General features: G+C 42.5%; 1 protein-coding gene across 8 annotated transcripts in view; it reads right to left on the bottom strand.

Annotated features, from left to right (window-relative positions):
- Window positions 1–20223, bottom strand: part of EDRF1 (erythroid differentiation regulatory factor 1) — a 65185-nt gene extending 44962 nt beyond the window's left edge. For 2 of the 8 annotated variants that reach the window (XM_045041018.1, XM_045041016.1), the window contains exons 1-17: window positions 19967–20223; window positions 18704–18912; window positions 16755–16821; window positions 15959–16084; window positions 14911–15035; window positions 14515–14671; window positions 11904–12122; window positions 11139–11240; window positions 10748–10869; window positions 9962–10073; window positions 7070–7217; window positions 6890–6998; window positions 6492–6603; window positions 4790–5050; window positions 2573–2644; window positions 2237–2387; window positions 34–222 (exon numbers count right to left, since the gene is read on the bottom strand). In XM_045041018.1, coding sequence (XP_044896953.1) covers window positions 34–222; window positions 2237–2387; window positions 2573–2644; window positions 4790–5050; window positions 6492–6603; window positions 6890–6998; window positions 7070–7217; window positions 9962–10073; window positions 10748–10869; window positions 11139–11240; window positions 11904–12122; window positions 14515–14671; window positions 14911–15035; window positions 15959–16084; window positions 16755–16821; window positions 18704–18912; window positions 19967–20074 — 2389 coding nt within the window. In that variant the 5' untranslated portion in view covers window positions 20075–20223. The remainder of the gene's footprint in view (window positions 1–33; window positions 223–2236; window positions 2388–2572; window positions 2645–4789; window positions 5051–6491; window positions 6604–6889; window positions 6999–7069; window positions 7218–9961; window positions 10074–10747; window positions 10870–11138; window positions 11241–11903; window positions 12123–14514; window positions 14672–14910; window positions 15036–15958; window positions 16085–16754; window positions 16822–18703; window positions 18913–19966) is intronic. The other 6 variants (XM_045041017.1, XM_045041019.1, XM_045041020.1 and 3 more) reach the window with 5 other exon arrangements.
- Between the last annotated feature and the right edge of the window lie 240 nt (window positions 20224–20463).

The raw sequence follows: 20463 nt of genomic DNA, 5'->3' as shown, positions 1-20463 counted from the left end.
GCCTATTAAACATATTAATTTACAGCGACTTACCGTGGCTCTGCAAAGCTAATTTAATGTATCGTAACGCTCTTCCGTATTTCTGAAGACTCATGGCAGCATCAGACAAAACATAATAGGCCTTTGATGACTTGAGAATCAGCTGGAGTTTCATTTTATGTTGCCAAGAACCAGGGATCATTCCAGATTGACTGGAATAATTACCCTTCTGAAGGGAGCCCACTATGACAGGAGAGGGGGAGAGAAGGCAGCACGTTTTATTTGAACCTAAGTCTCACCATAAAAAAATAATTTGTTTCTTGACAGAAACGGTCCAGGCTTAGGTACCATAACTACAACAAGACCGGTAAATACTGTGCTTTACTACTTAACAATAGAGTATAATGGCAGCGTTTCAATGGACCCTCATTGGGATTTCTGAAGGCTTTCTGCTCCCTGCAGCCATTAACTCTGTCATTCTCTTTCAGGGTCACATGTAACTAAACTCATGACTGGCCTGTCCTTTCTCCTGTCTACATGCCAACCGGCCAGAAAGTTTACCCTTCTAAAACAAACTTTAATTGTGGTGGAACCGCTGTTCTAGAACACTGAAATGGTTTCTCACCACTTACTAAATCCTGTCTATGCGCCTTAGCCCCACTTCCTACAGGACGTTTTTGTCTTCCTCCGCAGTATTCCACCCCTACTACCCATCGGCCAAAGTCAAGTTACTGCTTGTTGCCTACACAGAGGCCTATTTTTTCCACCCCCCCCCCCCCCCCCCGCAGTGGACTATTTCCTCTCCCAGGAACACTCTTTACTTAAAGTCCAGCCTATTACTATCTTCTTCATCTAACAAATGGTCATTTTTTTGTGCCAAGCACTGTCCTAGGCACCAGAAACAGTGACATGCTGTTGTATGGCCTCCTTCCTTGAAGATCTCCCAGAGTAGAGGTGCAGACGGGCTGCTAACATAAACCACAGCAAAATCGATTAAGTTCAAGTACAGAGATGAAAACAAAATGGCTGCAGGAACCCTCCCTCCCCAGTCTCTCAGCCTCAAGATTTCTCTTTTTTCGATCAGCAACGACACAAGTCTTTCAAAGCAATGAAGGCACAATCTCTATCATGGTTTTTTTTAATGCGTGGATTTCTTTTCCCTCTGCTACTGCATGAACTTTCTGCATCTGAGGTATTGTGAGAACACCAGAGATGAAGCAGACACAATTTTTGCTCACAACCATATTGGTGTGCGCGCAGAAAACCATTCGGCACAACTAACTATAGCAGAAGACAAAATTAAGTGCTCAAGGACAAAGTGGTTAAGAGAATCAATTCTGACTAGAGACGGGAGCGTAAAGATCTTGAACATACATGAACAGGATTTTCAACAGCCGAGTTGGGGAGAAAGGAAGGAAGAAAAGGCATTTCAAAAAAAAAAAAAAAAATACCATAAAAAAGGCAGCGATGTCTCAAGTCCTGGTGTTCTAACTACAGAGGGGCTCAAGCCTGGCACACAGCAAGCACTACATAAACGCTAGGGAAATACATTTACTTCCCCACCTACAACTTATGTTCGTGAAGAGAAGAAAAGTCAGGAAAGCATTTGGTATTTCATACACACAGGCTTCCAAAACATTTTTTAAACAAAACAGACTTTTCAAAAGTCCACAGGCTCTTCATGAAGTGACTTTCCTGAGGAACCAACCAGACAACGTATAAGTGACCTTTCTGGTTTATTCAAGAACCACGGGGTAACAACAGCCAACAACTCTATGGGGCTTACATGTGCCGCGGCTCTAAGCACTTGACATGTATTAATTCATCGGATCCCTATAAAACCCTCTAAAACAGGCACCATTGTCTCCAGTTGGAGAGAAAACAAGGCTCAAAGAAGTGGAACTTGCCCTAGCAAAGCCAAGATTTGAAGCGAGGCAGTTTGGTTCCTAAGTCTGCTCTTCAACACTCAGCTGCTTTAACTGAAGTCATTTCTTAGGAGAACCCTACTGGGCCGAAGGCATCAGCTCTTTGCTGCAGGGGGAAGGAGCAGAACTTATTAGGAGTGGCTATAAAGGGTCAAAATTATCCTGTTTTATACTTTGAATGAAACGGTATTTCCCCCTACTTTCCATTCACATGGCATCCTTTTCCTGAATTCCTTTCAATGAATGCCTTAATTGACAGAAGTCTGCCACTGATAAAGGACTAGTACACCATTCTATAGAAGAGTCCTTATTTGCACATCAATCCAACTTACTTTTGTCCAAAAACAAGGCCATCTGCTTCTCCAGACCCTCAGGACCCCCCCTTGTGGACTCATCTTCATATTTTAATGGGATCGGGGTGTTGGGGTCAGCTGCAGGAAGGTCGCTTTCTTTTTTAATGCTGCTATCCACAGATTTTAGCCCCTTTAAGCAAGGAGAAACAGTTATCACACACATATTGAAAGGTCAACTATAAACGAGATACAAGGCACTGAACACATGTAGGAAAATTTACAGTCTGAAAATAGACTTTGGTCACCAACAAACAAGTGCTATGTGCATACCAAGTGCAAGTTCACCGAAACAGTGAAGACCAAACAAAGGCCTACCTCCAGAACATAGCTGAGCACAAGTCTACAGCGCTCCTCGGTGTCATGGCAAACCGGAAAGGTGCAACTGGGCTTCAGAAACAGACATTTCAAGTGATTAGTAGGCCGCCCCCATGACAAATTCCACAGCTCTCAGCTCCTGGGAATTACTAAAACTCCACACGTCAGTAACTTCAACATTTGCTTACGCATTCAGCTTCGTGAGGTAACGTGCCGCCTTAACTGCACATTAAATTGATACAAGCATCAACAAAAATCTTGCCTGATGAAAAGATCTTCGCAAGCGTATGTGACTTTCAATTCTTAAAGTTTTAAACATAATTCTATTATGACACAGCAAGAACGTAATGTTTTAGGTAAACGCGTACCCCATCTCAGAGGGCAATGTGGCCCCTGGTCAGCACGGCTACTTGGCAACACGCAGTTAACAGTACCCCAATTTGGCAGTAAGTTAACGAGGATCGCCAGTGGTCTCGGCGTATAATTTATGTGCTTAAGTAGGAGCAGAACCAGTTAATGACCTACATCTACTAAGTGATAGTACGTGTAGGGGCCTCTGCGAGGCAGGTCACTTTTGGGGACTCCGGCAAGGCTGGAATCACTGTTTGCATTTTACAGCGAGCACAGATGTGAAGTAATCTGTCCACAGACACAGGAGGCTGAAACGGAGGCGTGGAAGCCATGCTGACTGTACTTCAAACAGTACGTTTTATAAGGCAAGGCTCACTAAAGACACGTTTACAGGAATACCATGACTGTATTTTTGAGTGCCTCGGATAGCAATAAAAATCACAGTCTATGTATAAAAAAAAAAAAGTCAACTAACGTATCACTACGTCTTTAATTATCATCTACTTAAAATCTTTTAATTAAAAGACCCATAAATCCAGGGTCTTTACAACGCAGTTCCCCAAATACATAAAATTATTGATTGCAGAAGTTCTGTTCATAATCAGAGAAAACAGTTTTTTCAATTCTACTGTGGAGTTTAAGCTGAAAGTGCATGAAAACTCGGATGGACAGTAACTTTTCCCACAGTCATTTAATCAAGTATTTACGGAGCACCTATTATGTGTTCTAGACACAGGAGACACAAGAATGTCCATACCTACAGGGAGCTTCTGTTTTAGTGAAAGGAAACAAACACAAACCTCAGGGACAGATCACTCCATGAAGGACAGAAAAATACAGCATGGTTTTAGCTAGAGTGGTCTAGGTCTCTGAAAGGAGCGACACTTTCATCAGGATTTAAGGCTTAGAAAAAGGCAACCACGCAAACTTCCGGGACGTGCTGAGCACAAGCAATGGCAGATGCCTCCACTGGGCATGATCCCGACGAGCTTGAGGCAGGAAAAAAGGCGGTGAGGTGAAGGTAAAGGAGAGGGAGAGTGCAGGAAGTCAAAAAGCTAGGCAATGTTTTATGGGGACAGCGAGGTCCTCTAAAAGCTTCCCCGGATATAACGTTTCCACCTGAAAGTTTAAACTCTGAGCTTACGTTAAGAGATGATCTGTAAATAGGACCATATCTCAGAGTTCAGTGAATAGCCAGTGTCTTTTAAGGCTGACTTGGATCTGATCACAGGGTGGACTGGAAGGTAGTTATGATTCAGAAAACAGAAACTTCATTCTAATGTCTGGAGAAAGACTGACGGTAGAAGAATAGTCAATGCAATCCACATCACCAGAAATCGAAGGGTGGGAAGTTGTTAGGGTCTCTCTGACCTTGACCAGGACAGAGATATGCCCAACCTAGTTGACATGGCCCAATCACTGAGTCTACCAGACCTTGACCAGGACAGAGATACGTTCAATCGAGCTGACATGGTCCAGTCACTGAAAAAGTCCTGTCCTGTAGCCCTGGGATAAGGTACCAGGTTCCTCGCAAATGGACCAATGAGCCACCTCCTGTCTACTTATTCTACGTTCACCAAGCAATATATGCAGTTTCCCAGCAACCCAGAAACGGAGAAGGAAGACCCTAGTGAGGAGACATAACTACCTGCTGGTCACTGCAAAGGAAGGTCTCCTACGTAAAAATTAGTATACTGATGTGCAATTTGCACGTTGCCCACCATCAGTCTGCATGTTGGATCAGGTACCCTGGGGCAATTACAAATTTGACCCTGGACGATAAAGGATCTCCTGAAGTAATGCCTTCTTTTGAGAGGCTAGCTGTATTCAATTAACCACTGGTAAAACTTTAACAAAAACGCTTACTCGGATTTGATGAATGGACTTGTATTTCTCCGGAACTGACAATTCTCCAACAGACTTAATGATAGCTACTGCTTTGTTATCATCTGATGGATCAGAACCGGTGCCATAGGATCCATTTTCATCGCTGTCTGCCAGCTCTTCCTCCTCTTCACTGTAACTTTCATCAGAATTTTCATTTAAAGGAGATTCTGAACTTTCTTCTTTTTTAGGTTCATCTAATTGAAAAAGTTCTGAAAGCATGTAATTGGCTGAAGCAATAATCTTACAAAAAGAAAAAAAAACAAAAGGAAATGTGTGTGATTGTCATCAGAACTGAGCATTCTAAAGCAGAATGAATGTTACTACTGTACTAATAGATTTCTGGAGGTCTGCAACAGGCTTTTTCCACCAGACCGTTACACTCAGAAAGAACTGGTCCCAAGTCAAAGGTCTGCCATAAACATCTTCCTGGGTTGGTATGTTTATTTCCCGAAATGATTCCATCCCCAGCCCACCTCTTAAAAAAGGGGGCAACTGGTGACAAAAGTTTTCACGTGTGTAGTGTTTTAACTGAAGTATTAGCAAGAGAACACTCCATATTAACTGAGAAACCAGAATTTCTCTTTATAAGCTATGAATTAATAAGGGTTTTAATAAGCAACTAATACATGTTACAGGATTCTTGGTTCTAGGGGGAAAAAACCTCCACTAGCTTAATGAAGGAAAAGTCCATCCGGGCATCTTGTAAAATTAGTGTTTATGTATTACCATTATTATTCCACTCTATTATTTATTATTAATTCTTGATCACATTCAATAATTTTAACACCAGTTTCCAACTTTCACATAAACTATCCAATTTCCACAAAATATCACCACCTCCATCAACTAAATATTTAAGTCAGAAATTATTTTGCCACTTTTCTTCAAAAAAAAGTTCTCTTGGTTTAATCTCTAGGATAAACTTTTATAGTCAAACTGGATGTGGCGACAATTAAAATTAACTTGGGCCTTTAAAAAAAAAAGTGCACGTGACACAACTTTTTCTAACGTAAATGGGATACAACTAGCAGTAACCACAAAGCCGCTGTCGGATTCAGACACCTGAGGGTAAGGAGAATGGGAAATCGTGGGGCACACGGCTCAAGGATTGTTTTGAGAGAGGCTTTGTACATTTAAGTATGGAGTGCGAACCTAATTTACACAACAAAGTGATAACAAGGTCCACGTGTGTAAATGGATCTTTTAAAAGATACTGTAAATACCGTAAAATAGTTTCTCTACCTTCTAGACGCGGTAAGACAAAAGGAAAAAACAGCACTACTCAGTGAAAATTACGGGAGTCCTAAATTTAGAGAACAGGGCTATCCAAGAGAAATGTAATGGAAGCCAGCCACATAGGAAGTTTTAAATTTCTAGTGCCTAAATTATAAAAAACCAAATCTGGGGAAATTAATTTTAATGTATTTGTTCCACTGCACAAAGCATGATCATTTCAACATGCAACGTGTACACACAACATGCGGAATTCAATGTGTATTTTACACTAAAACACATCCCGATTCAGATGAAGCACATTTTCAGTGCTCAGCAGCCACATGTGGTTACTGGCTGCCCTAATGGGGCAGTTCAGACTATGCGTTAAGCAGCTTTAACGTGTAGGCAACAATTCTCTATCAGAATGCTAGACTGTTTTTAAAGAACACGTAAATGTTAATCTTACTTGAGGATGTCTGCTTTTGTCCAACAACTTAACACAATTAAGAAGCAATGTTCTAATAGTTCCGTAGTGTTTCTTATTTTGATTCTTCTTCATCATCATGTTGCAAGCAACCCTAGAAAAATATTTGTATCATTTCACACCCATTCCTCATTCTCTGCAAGACTCAAGTATAAGCATACTCCTCCTTTCTTCTAGTAGAAGAAATACAAGAAACCATTACTGTATCTTTTGAATATGGCATTCATCCCCTACAAGTGGACACTGACAGAGTCTGTATACATATATACATACTTCGTCTCTTAAGCCACAAAAACCAAAAGGGTATTTATAAGATTTAACCTAGATAGTGTGGCCATACACCTTAAAATTCAATTAAGTTTACTTCTCCAAGCACTCACTTATATAAGAGAATAGCCACCGGCATTGTGAACGGATTTTGGTACTTGTCTTCAGTTTCTTCACAAAGAGTAGTGAGATCATAGAGCTTCACTATATCACTCCCACTTGCTGAAAAGGAAAACAAACCTCAGTTTACTGGAGTCGCTCAATCATTATTGGTCATTCAAGAATTCGTTTACCTTTAAACAGCCAATAGGTATGTCCTTCTTTGGTACAATTAGATTTCAGAAACGATAAAATATTCTGTGCAATGTCTTTTATGACCTTCGTAGAGAAGTTCGAGTTTTCCAAATTGGGAATCTCTTCTGTTTTTATCATTTCATACTTCTGCAAAACACAGAATACATTTTCAGAAAAACACCTAGACGGCAACACTTCTCTTACTAAAAAGGAACCAAATACATAGATCCTGCAGTCAGAGATCTCTGCAGCCTGGAAGAATTTCAACCGCTGCTTCTCCATCTTTTCATGGCTCCAGCATTCTGAAGGAAATGGGACCCACCTGTCGGCAATGCCGTCGGTTGCCACAGGAGTGAGTCTCAAGCGAGAATCACCACCGATTTAGAACCACAGATTTAGGCGTGATCCTATTCCGGTCCTCACGTGCAGCAGCTCATAGCACACCCTTTCTTCTCTCCACCTAGTGGTTTTCACCTGGGAGGGTGGTAGACAAGGCGGACTTCACCCAGCAAGCTCTTCCCCCCCAGACACTAGACTCACCTGGAAAGTCTCCCCGGTAGACCGTCCTCTTCCCTGAGGCTACAGACTCTACCCCTTTGCAGACAGGGAGACAGGGCTGGGAGGCAGCAGTGAGAGCACAGGCTGCGTGGACACGACTACCACGACTTTTAAAGGATCTCCATTTTTCTAGCTTCTCTTCTGTTCACACTTCCCTAAATGCCTCTCACCACACTTTAAGAAACTCCAAAGCAATTGGAAAATAAGACCCACAGTCTCCCAAGGTTGGTTTTCATCCCTCTCGTTCACCTAAAGCCCCAAGTCGTAATTTCCTTCCTTAAGATGCTCTTCTCCTGGATTGTACACCGTGCTACTGGGGATCTCGTTCCCTCTGGATGCCCCCTTCCCTTTCACCCACATGGGGAAAGGCTCCAACACTGGAGGTGAAGATTCCCATGGTGATGAAGTTCAACAGTATCCAAGCAGGTGGTGCCTCAGATTCTCTTTCTAGCCCCACCTTCTCTAAAGCCTGCAACTTCAAAATGCTCACGGACATTTCGATGTTTTCCTCAAGCAGGACACACGATCGCAGAGAGACCCCCTTCCTCACCTAAACCAATTCAATGTCCCATCTCAGGCAAGGATACCACCATTGTTCTAGTCCCCAGGCTCTGGGATTCCCTCTGACGCACCTCCCCCTCCTGCCCCAGCCTCTCCTTAAAGGCTGCCATTTAGGGTAACGGTACAGTGTTTCCCAACCCAGGGTGCAGATCAGAATCATATACAAGCTTGCTTTCTTTCTTTTTTTTTTTTTTTTAACGTTTATTCATTTTTGAGAGAGAGAGAGAGAGAGACAGAGCATGAGCGGGGAAGGGGCAGACAGAGGGAGACACAGAATCTGAAGCAGGCTCCAGGCTCCAAGCTGTCAGCATAGAGCCCGAGGCAGGGCTCGAACTCATGAACCGTGAGATCATGACCTAAGCCGAAGTCGGACGCTGAACCGACTAGGCCACCCAGGCGCCCCCTTTCTTTTCCTTTCTTTGACAGATACACAGATCCCACCTATCCCGATACACTAAGGGACCCAAGCAAGTGTGTTAACAGGCCCCTGGGTTGGAGCACAATGGTTAAAAGGATGGCCTCAGCCAGACACAGGTTCAAATACTGGCACCACCACTTACTAGCACTGTGGCCCTGGGCGACTCATTTGAGCGCCCTGATCCTCAAGTCTCCCTCTTCATCAAGAGGGAATAATGGTATTCGAGCACCTAAGATCAAATGAGTAATGCAGGTAAGGCATTTAACAAGGTATCTGGAACAAAACAAGTACTCAGTAAATGCTAGCCATTCTTGCTGTCCCTTCTGAGTATTCCCTCTGTAGTAGAAGTCCATCCTGTTGCTCGCGATAACGCGAGGCTCCCCAGTCTTGTCTCCAAGTCCTCTGTGTCTGTTTCTTGTGCCTTCTCCAAATTATGATTCCAACACAACGAATTTCACCTCCCAGACACAAAGCCTTCACAGATTCCAGATTATTAAGTGAACCAAGCCCACACTTCTTAACTCAGAATCCGGGACTCTCCATCATTTGACCCCAGCTTTTCTAATCTACTTGCCATTCTGCCACGTGACTCCTGTGTCCCCCAGCTGTATTTGTCATCAATCCCTTCGTTTACTTACACCTTACATTAGTCTTTTAGAACACTCATCTCTTGTTTTCCGAGACGCTATCATTCAAGACCCAGTTGAGAGGCCACTTCTTCCAGGAAGTCTTTCTTTTAGACCAAAACAGAAGTGATCTCACCTTCCCCGATCACCCAGGCTTCTGTGTGTGTACTGCACTTCGAACACATAATCGATGGTCTCCTATCTTTTCCTTTGCACCCTGCTATTTCCCATTAGTATTTTACCTTCCTGGGTAGTGGTTTTCCCCCAACATTTGCAATGGGGATAAAGTGCCTCATAAATACCACCAGCTCCATAACAATCTGCTATAGAAGCAATTGATTTTACACACTATTGCTGTAGTCTTTCCTTAAAACTCCACGTACACGGAGTAGATAGCTGTTCAGTGTACAAATATCTCCACTGTACAGACACTTTTAGGTAACTAACTACTATGAGTGCCTGGTGTTAAAATCAGAGATGATTACAGATGTAGGTTTCCACGTATGATGACCTTCCCACAAATTACCTGTAAGATTATACTCCTGTAATATCTGGAATTCTGTTATCACCCACTCAAATGTGAAAACGCTCATTCATTTATTTACAGCCATCTTCCTTGTTGAAAAGACAGCCTGGTATTTAAGGGCCTCGGGAAATTTGGCGAGGTACTCTCCACACCCATTCGCATTTGAGAGAAAATTAGAAAAGTCACACTGTGCCTTACTTACCTGTACAATTCCATTTACATGGAAACACATCACAAGCTCTGGTACGTTGCAGATCAAGTTGTCCAACCAATAGTCAATTCCAGTTAGCACATTAATCGGCTTGTTGTTGTCCCTAGAAATACACAATTCCAATTATTCAGTTTGAGATGTTCCATAATAAAACCATCTGAGACTGACTTCCACCATTTCTCCCCAGATGAAAAATGCCACATACGCTTTCTTTTCTGATGAGATACACACATGTAGCTCACGTGGCGTATTAACATCTTTCCATAAGCTTCGCTTGAGTTTCTAACAGGAATCCATACAAGTTTTCATTAAGAGTAGAAGTAAATACGATAGCAGATGACTGTGAGCCTACAGCATGCTCCTCATACAACCTGAGGTGAGAGACTAACCACCCGTGTATAATAATGCCCAAGTTATAATTCACACTGGCCAAAATATCTCCGGAGTACTAACTCAAGTGTTCACCATCAGTTAGTAGGAAGCTGGTAAACTATCCCCTTAACTAACGATAGCCTATTCTTACAAGTTATACATTCAGACGAAGACTAAGCCTGTGCAACAGATCTCCGACTCCACTCATTAAGGACTGGAATGAAAACCCCAGCTACAGGGCTTTCAGCATTTGCTGATGATAGCACCCCTCTTCCTTACCGTGCCCATCTCAATTCATGGGGCCCAGGAGGAAGGTTAAAAACCCAGAGAAAGGTGATAATGCCCAAAGAGATTTAGTGAAAGCAGATGAAACACAGACTCTAAAGGAGTATCATTTTGGTTTACCTGAGACGTAGGCTGACTGCTGGGTATCTGCCTCCTCCAAATATAGGCATGTTGGAGCCAACTAACATATGTATATCTTCAAATGTCCATAAGATGTTCCGAACGAAATCGTTTTTAAGACCCTTTGATTTAAAACAAAATGGGAAAGACTATTACTTAGTAAACAAGAGATCCATAGTTTCCCCCCACGAGTCACAGAAAGACTAGAAAAAGATAAAGGAGACAAAGTAAATTAAAGTCACAGAGCTAGAAGATCACAGAGATGTTTAGAAAGCAATTTTCAGGATCGAGTGGATTTTTTCCCCCTACAAATTCCAATTCAGACTAGTTTTTAAATGGCAAAGTAGACTGGGGATTGGGTGTCTCGATTTGGACACCATGGAAAGCATACCTGACTGTTCTCCCCGTCATTGAATAAAGTAGTCAGGTTTTGTTCTTTGGGTGCTGAGGCCACATGCCCCACTATGTATGAGGGTTCAAGAGGCTCACTTCCCTGTGAAAAGTGCAAGGACAGGAGTGACTCCGCTGCCATCATTTCTTACAAACGGCCTACTTTTAAAGAGTGTTACCTAAACATTCAAAACATAAACCTCAAATCTATTTTTGTGAATTAAAGCTACTACAAATCATTAACTCTCACCACTGGGTGGCTTGCTTCAGCTCTTAAGTATTACAGCTATTCTAATAAGCCAAGCACACTTAGATCTCAAAGATTAAAGATTGTTTGCAGCTTTCAAAGGTTTAACATTTTTCTTTTTGGATAAATTTGAATACCACTGCTCTTTCAGCCCACCCCATCTCTACTGAATTTAAAGTATTTAAGAAACCTCAGCCATATGGGACGCCTGGGAGGCTCAGTTGGTTAAGCATCTGACTTCGGCTCAGGTCATAATCTCATGGTTTGTGAGTTCGAGTCCTGTGTCAGGTTTGGTGCTGACAGCTCGGAGCCTAAAGCCTGCTTTGGATTCTGGGTCTTCCTCTCTTTCTGCCCCACCCTTGCTCTCTGTCTCTCAAAAATAAACAAATGTTAAAAAAAATTAAAAAAAAAAAAAACAACACCGTCAGCCATATATATATATGTATATATATATATACATATATATATATATTTTTATTTTTAAGTAATCTTTCCACCCAACATGGGGATTGAACTTACAACCCTGTGATGAAGAGTTGCATGCTCTACTGACTGAGCCAGCCAGGCGACCCTCAGCCGTATTATCCTGGAGACATCGTCATCAGAACAGCCTCTAGTTGTGCTGTCTAATGTGTGCTTCACAGAATACGAGTCCCTAGGATACTCGGTGAAGAACTTCCAGAGGATGCTTTGAAGCCTGCTGCTCACTACAGGCTTGATTTTGGAGAATAACAATGCCTATTATGTAAAAAAAAGCCTCTAAGAGATTCTGTAGTAGAAAAATCAACTTCCCCTCTATAAAACCCAATGTTCTCAAACTTCTTTAATCTCTGAATACGTTTTATTCTTAATACAATCTGTGGAACATATTCTAAAAAAAAAAAAAAAAAAAAAAAATTTAAGGCAGAGGAATCTTTGGCAACTCAGTCCACCACTCAAATTTCAACCACTGGGGACAACTGCCTCAAGCATTACCATCAATGCCGCAACAGATCCCAAGATCGGAAAGCTTACGTGCCACGTGCACTGCTTGTTCTATGAATTTACCTCTTGACCTACGTGTGTGCTCATCAGCTCAGCACCTGCCCGTGAAGTGCGTATACTCGACTACAAGCACAGTGAGGTTGGGGTGGGGTGGGAGTGGGGGAGAACCTCCACTGCTTTTGCTGTGTCTTGTAATCTCTTTCAAGAGTCCCAAAAGAACTTCAAAACTTTTTTGTTTATCCAGACAAGTTATCAACCTCTGGACCAAATCCCCAAATCGTACTCATCAGGTAGTACCTTTAGTGGGAGTCCGGGCTCTAGGTTATAACGTTCTCAATCAAAGTTTGGCTCCAAGGCCACCCAGACACCTATTTAACTCCATCCTTGCTTAACACAGGCCTCAAACTAGCAAGGTTTGTTTTGGGAACAAGAATTCACAAACAAAAATCTCTAAATTTGAAATTTAGGCAGTGTAATATTGTATCAAATATCCTGTCAAAGAATATCTTTATGGCAGGCTAGCAGTACTCAGGACCATGCCATTGCCAGGATAACCGGATAATCCTACTGCTCCCAGGGCCCTTCTAAACACGCGTGGAGCACACGGATGCTGTGTGGGGTGCTGCTGCAAGGTTGAAGTCAGAAAGTTCAGGGTTTAGATCCTCACTCAGATTTCACCAGCTGTGACCGCGGGCGAACATCCTCTCGTACAAACTTTGGTTTACTTATTTGTAAGACGATACCATCAACGCTTAATACACACAAAGCTCCAAGGATGAAAAAAATGTGCACGTACACACATACGGATACACACGGCACAGAGTACGCGGCGTAAAAGGCATTAAGCAGATGCCAGTTCGCTTCTTCCACGTACAAGTCTATAGATTCTCAAAAGCTTCCCTGACTTCTCACAGTGAGCCTTAAACAAGGGAAGGACTGAATGAGGAGGCTGGGAGACGAGCAGATGGGTGGCAGATTAGGTATTTCCATTATGTGGTCCTTTTGTAATGTGTGGGGTTTGAAGTCAAGGAACATTCGATGAGTTTTTAAAGACTCTGTCAGTGTAATACAGTCACATATAAGAAAGTGCATAAACGAAATCCGATGGTAGAAGGACTAACTATCAGACAAAATATCCATGTAATCATTATCCAGGTCAGAACATGGGACCCTGCTGGCACGAAGCACCCAGCCCCTTCTCATGTACACAACACCCTCACCTCCTGGAGGTCAGCACCATGTGAACTTGCACGGTAATGATTTCTTTCCTTTTCATTATAGCTTGCCTGCCTTTGGAAAAAACTTAAATACATTACATAACTTAATTAGCTTTCTCCATCTTAAAACCTACTAAAACTCACATCAAGTTAAATCTATTGGCCTCCTGTACCCTCTAGTTTGGGAGGATAGCACCAATCTGGACAAATAACGTTCAATACCTGACAGTATAGAACAAGAGAAAAAACACAATTTACCACGTTAAAAATCCTACTTTATCTTCTTCAACCTTGTGAGTACATTTTCCTAAAAACAGACATGCACAGTTTACATTTCTGCAGTTACCTTATTCTTTGATAGACACAGTAAAAAAGACTAAACAAGAAATAAGAAGAATCCCAGAAAATAAGACACAAAACAGACACCCTACTCTCTCTTCCTTCTAAAAGCTTTACAACGTTAACGCAGGTTAAGTCTCAGGAACTTCATCCAGGAAATCCTAAGGGCAGTTTGACGCTTAACAATCTACAAGTTAAGATAAGAAGGTCAGTATTCACTTACAAACAGGCCTGTGAGTCTCAATATTTGACAGGCATTTATTATAAATCTAAAGTGTAAGATATACCAGATTACATACTACTCTCAGGACTTCCAGGAGATAATTGGTACTGATAAACATACTGGCAAGCTACTTTAAATGCTGGCAAAAATTTTTAAATCTTTTGAATTAAAAAATTTGATGTAGCCATTCATAGTATTTTTTGTAGATTCTGTTTTGAGAGTCTAAAAAAAGTATTTTTCCTAATTTTAGGCCATAAACTAGAGGATTTTTTTTTTTTTACTCCCATTCATCTATTTTTATTAACAAGATCACTGGTTTTGTCTTCTTAAACGGCTTTACCGAATTAACATCTAAGGACTAACTAACCTGACTGGAAGCACTGGGATCCTCAGAGACTGAAGAAGGCATTTCAAAGGGGGCGGGCCAGGAAGCCCCATCGGAGTCAGTGGCCTGATGTGAACTGGACGGTCCCTGCTGTTCCGCAGCAGAGGGGACGGGCTGAGCAGCTCCATCGCCATTGATACTGGCCAGTCAGAAAGAAAAGTATCGCACGGTTACTAAAGTTAACCTCACGAACGGTCTACCACCTTTTAAAACCCAAAGTCCACGATCAAGTATAAATCCCGTTACAAAAAGGAAGACAAGACATTGCAATGTCAACAATACCCCAGTTGCAAAACTTCAATTATTACTTTTATGAGCTTAAAATTAAATTTCGGATCAGTTTCCCCTTAAGGGAAATGCAAACAAGTCGCCAAGTACCTGTAATATAAAAACTTGGAAAGAATAGCCTTCTGATACCAGTGCTCTTTGCTCTTTTTCTTCCTCTGCCACTTCTGATCGATAAGTCTCTGATAAAACTCCTTCAGCCACGTCCAGTCACCAGTCTGAGTGACAAGAGAAAACGATAAATACAGCAAACCTGTAGTCAAAACAATTTGTCAGCCGCTACTCTTTTACAGGAAATACTCTATCTTTTGAATGCTACTTCCTAAACATATACTCAAACACTATCTTTCTAGACTCAACGTCTATCACCTCTTTTGGGAAATCTTTCTCTTCTCTGTGAGCCAGGCTAAGACAAGTGATTCTTCTTTATAACACGTTCCTTGGTACCTGGAATAAGCCCCAGTGTGTATACCACACTGAAATTATCTGTGTATGTGTCTGCAACACCAAAACTCTAAGCTGCCAGCAAACGACCACTGTGATTTACTGTCACGTCCTGAGAGCTTGACCAGCGGCAAGCATACACGTACAGACTGAACGGCCAACAGTCCGAGTACAGAAACGGACCGCAAGCCTTGAGAAACTGAAACATTGCTATTATGCTTTACATAAAAAGTATCCACCATCAACACATGGGGGGTTTGGGAACAGGCATTTATCAAGGTACAGTTTGAGAACCTCTGCTTTCAGCAAACCAATTAATTCCAATAACTATGTCTTCATTGGAAGAACTTCTAACCTTTTTCACATTTCCTGGCAGTCATGTTTCATGAGTCTCTTCAATGGAGACATCAAAGGATCTTTCAAAAATTTTAACTATTCCCTTAAATTTCCATTTTTTTTTTCACAACTTTCTTCACTGGCTTCCTCCCTTTTCCTTGCAAGATTCCTGGCTGTTGGTTACCAGGAAGTTTCCTCTTCGTTCACGCTCTTTTCTATTTTTTTCTTTAGTAAAGCTTCTTTACATTCTGCGCAACATCTTACTTCTTAGCTGCCGAAGTGCCGGACTGCGTGCCCACCCAAGCCGTTCTTTGGATTAAAATAATGCTTTAATGGTTGTTTTTCCACAAAAAAGTATTACCTGAGACGATCTCATAAAGAGCTCTTGAATATCTAACTCGTCTAACAAGAGAGTCCTTCCGATGCGATGCACGGCCATGCTCACGTGGGATTTGCTGTAGGGAATCTTCAGGAGCTTTTTTATGTTCTTTGAAAAATTAAGAGAAGACACAGTTTAAGAAAAAGACCTCATTACTGTGACTCGAGCTCTCTCGAATCTTCACGGTTTGAAAGCATAATAAACGTCATTCCTAACGTTATAGGAACCTCGTTCCTAACGTTATACAAACTGTACTGGACACGAAGAGCTAAATACAAACATACAGAAGACAGAGCTTTACAAACACAATCACCTACACTTTACCAGTCATGCTACGTTAATGTAAATGACAAAGATTTATTTTTACACAAAAGAATTTCCTAAAGTTAAGGGTGTAGGTCACACTTTCACAAGGACCTAGGCTTTCAGCATATCAAATAAAACCGCCCAACTAAGGAGTGGGAGATTCTAAGTACCATTTTTAATTCTCAATTGGTAACATTATATAAATCATCCCAAACATTATAATCACCTATACTTGCTACTATAAAAATACAACCACCAATATCACTATGTTATCACTGCCAGTGTTTTGGGCGCTGCTCCTTCCTTTTTGAAAGGAGAGGTGGCCGAGCATGACTTTATTAACAAAAGAGATATTCTATAATCAGATGACTGTACCTTATTTCACCAGCAATTTTTCAAGGCTACAGAACACAGCACGCTACAAATCCCGGGCATAAACACCCCAACTACAGTCCCCAATAAAGACACTTACTTCAGAGTCAGAAACGACGTCCACATCATTTCCCACAGAATCAATAAAGTCGTACGCCATTCCAAAGCTAATGGGGGGAACAAAGGCCACAACCGTCATGCCCATGACGACATAAGTAGGAGTTTATAATACAGTATTTCATCACTCCCAGGATACACATTTTCCACATTTTACCATCTCTGAAATCAGTCTGCCTAAAGCCATTAGAGTGGAGTAGCCTTTCCTTCTTAGTGGTACACAGAACAATGATGTGACTTAATCACGTGTTAGATTTGATAGAATATAGTAATCATTGTTAGAAGCAATAGGAAACATCTAGAAAAAAATTAACAATTTTTTTTTTTTTGTAATTACAAATCCCCAAAAAACCTCCAAACAAAAACACCTTAAGATACTATTCTTTTTTAGGTGGGGAGATAAGAAAAATATAAACAGAAACATTTATCAGGATTTTAGGCTCTAGGATTGTGTTGCTAGGGATATACAATCAATACTACTTTTTCAAAACAACAACAACAACAAAAAAACCAGAACCTGACATTAATTCAGCCAGAAGGAGAAAAGAAAAAAAATGTTGTGTCAGGTACCACGTGAGGCACATCCATAATCTCTAAGTCTGAACAGCAGCTGAGGCCGCCACATTTCAGTTAGTAAGCGGCAGAGGTTCAGAATACTTACCTAGAACCACCTCATTTCACATGCTGATGATTTACCATGCAGGCTGGGCAAGTACTTAACCTTTCTAAGCTTCAGTTTTTCCATTTAAAAATCATTTAACAGAACCTAACTCAAAGGGCTGTTTTGAGAATTAAAAGAGATAAACATATAAAGTACTCAACGCACTGTTTGCACACAATCGATGTAACTAAAATTTAAATTACTTCATAATATTTAATTGTGTTGACATATAATTTATTAAGTCGTTCTCCTAGAGGAAGGTATTTGGACTACTCCCACCAAATTTTTGCTAGTATAAATAATGCTGCAACATTTTGCGAACACAACTTTTACCTTCTGAGGCATTAGGATGATTTCTAAACTACTAACTCATTAGTTTTTTTTTTTTTGTTTGTTATTTTTTGTTTTTTTTTTTTTTGAGAGAGAAAGAAATCCAGCAGGGGGAAGGACAAAAGGGGGCGGGGGAGGGAGACAGGATCTTACACTCCTCTGGGCTGGGTGTGGAGCCAGAGCTCAATCTCATTAACCAGGGAATCATAACCTGAGCCAAAATCAAGAAGTCAGATTCTTAACTGACCGAGCCACCCAGGCGCCCCAGAACTCATTAGGTATTAACGCATTTATGGCTCTTGCTGTATGTTATATGGACATATTTTAGGTTCAATCACAGAGAGGAAAAATAAGAGAACCCTACACATTAAATAGTCTACATGTTAGTAGAGGTTTCTCTGTAAGAATCCAGGCCACTCTCTCCCTTAAATACCATCAGCAGAATTTCCAGCAACTGACTCAGCAAGTGTCAGAGTGTAGGTCACCCAACATGCTGGGTTTCTACATCAGGCTTTTTCAGACCAAATAATCCAGCACCATTTAATGAAAACTCCCCAGGACAGATTAGGTAGCGTTAAGGGTTTTCCTCCTCAGGTGCCACCCCTGATGCTTGGTATCCACATAGTCAAAAGGTAGGCAGATTGGCTAAAAATAAAACAGCTGATTGAATTTTAGTGGCTAAAACTGAGATCTGTTGAGAACATGATGCAGACCCGAAAGAAGTATTCGCAACTGATATCTTCAGACTGGAACAGAAGCCCTCTAGGAGGGGGAAGAGGACTTTGAAAGTCAAATACAACCTTTTCCTAAAGGGAAATCTCACCAAGATGATGAGCGTTACAAATTAAACTGAAAAAGCAAATATCAGAGTTCGGGGCGGGGGGGGGGGGGGGGGGGGTGCTGCTGGGAGACAGGTAAAAACGCCACTGATTAATATTTACCTTGAAAATGGCTTGCTTTTCTTACTATTGCCAAGAATGGTAGTTCCTGCCGGCCCTAGTTTGGCACTCTCTCGCAACCAGTTGGCAGGTGGGAGTTTCAAGTCTGTTTTCTCTTCAAGGCGTGCAAATGCTGTTCGAGGAGGGGCAGAAGAGTATTTCACCACAGCTCGGCTCTTCACTTCATTGCCTCCAAGAAATAAAGCTGATCCCTAATTAACACATTGGACGAAACTTTAATGACACTACTAGGAATTTAAAATGCCACCTTAAAAAAAAAGAAAAATCCCACCACGTCAGGCTTCACAAGACTATGTGCTACATGTTTCTAATGGCAAGAAACGCAAGCATTTACTTAGCTGTTTTTCACATAATTTCAAAGAAAAACAAGAGTCAATGAGTATAATGTTTACGGTTATCAGCTAAGACAGTGGTCAAGCAGGAACCAAGGAAGAGTCAATAGCGTTACAGTAATGAAATGTGAGATTTGATAAAATCTCTGCTCATTACTCAAGATGTATTACTTTCACTTGAATATCATTTAGAAAGTAGCTTGTTACACGGTATCTGGGGCTTTTTTGTTTTCATTTTTTTAAGTAAGCTCTACGCCCAATGTGGGGCTTGAACTCAGGATCCAGAGATCAAGAGTCAAATGCTCTACGGACTGAACCAGCCAGGAATCCCTGGGGCTTTGTTTGTTTGTTTTCAAGCAAACGTTTGGTGACTGAGTCGTCAGTTCATTACACACTCTCTCTCAACCTTTAACTTCATAGGAAGGCGTGGGGATTCCTCACACTCTTCACTCGCACACCCCCAAGCAAGCTCAGTGTCCGATTTCACTAACCTTTCACGCGCTCCCTTTTCGGCCCGGCAGACACTCTGCAACCCTTCCAGGATTATCTCCTTCCCCTGTCAGCGAGCTCCCCCCAGCCCCCGACACCCTCTCTTTGCCCTCCAGCTTTGCATGACTGTGTCACATTCTGGAACCACGTATTTACGGGTTCGCTCCTTGAGAGCGGAGATCGTCTCTAACTCACTTCTCGGTTACAACCGAGTGGAAAGCCAGAACTGCTTGCGATAGGAGTAACTTGCCCGCAAAAACCCGAATACCTGACGACAGACACGCGGGCTTCCACTCCGTTTGGGGGACTGCCCGGGAGGCGCGGAGAAGGCACCCGAAGCCGCCGGGAACCGTGACATCCCTCCCCGGCGAAGGGGGCCCGAAGCCCCCGGAGCCCGGCAGGTCCCGCCCCAGGGCGGACTCACCTGTGCTGAAGGTTCCTCGGATTCTCCCTGGGACAGGAGGCTGAGCCCTCCCCGAGCAGCGGCCCCGGCCGGCGGCGACTCGGCCCCAGCCTCCTTGGAGTCCCCCATCACCTCGGCCCAGAGTAGGCGAGGCAAAACGGGACCCGAGGAGCCGCGGCAGCAACCGGGCCCAGCGCCGCGGTGCCACAGCAGAGCCAGCGCCAGAGACGCCCCGCTCACTGCACTTCCGGTTCCTGACCGGAAGGAGGTGCGGTGACGCGTCCAAATCTCGCGAGCTTTATGCCAGCGGCCCGGCTCCGCCTTCTCCAGTGGCAGCCACCTTTGCGGCAGGGGCGGGAGCTGTAGTGCGCCTGCGCTTGTCGGAGCCTCTTCAGGAGACCACTTCTCGCGGTATCTGATTCTCAGGCTCCACCCCTTGCGCGCTTTTCATCTTTGTTGGCCAACAGTTCTCGGGATGTGGGCTTTAGGATGTCAGTTTCGCCGAGGTCGTCCTTGCG

The sequence above is a fragment of the Felis catus genome, chromosome D2 (genome assembly GCF_018350175.1).
Source record: "Felis catus isolate Fca126 chromosome D2, F.catus_Fca126_mat1.0, whole genome shotgun sequence".
Classification (NCBI taxonomy): domain Eukaryota; kingdom Metazoa; phylum Chordata; class Mammalia; order Carnivora; family Felidae; genus Felis; species Felis catus.
This window is presented reverse-complemented; position numbering and strand designations above follow the sequence as displayed.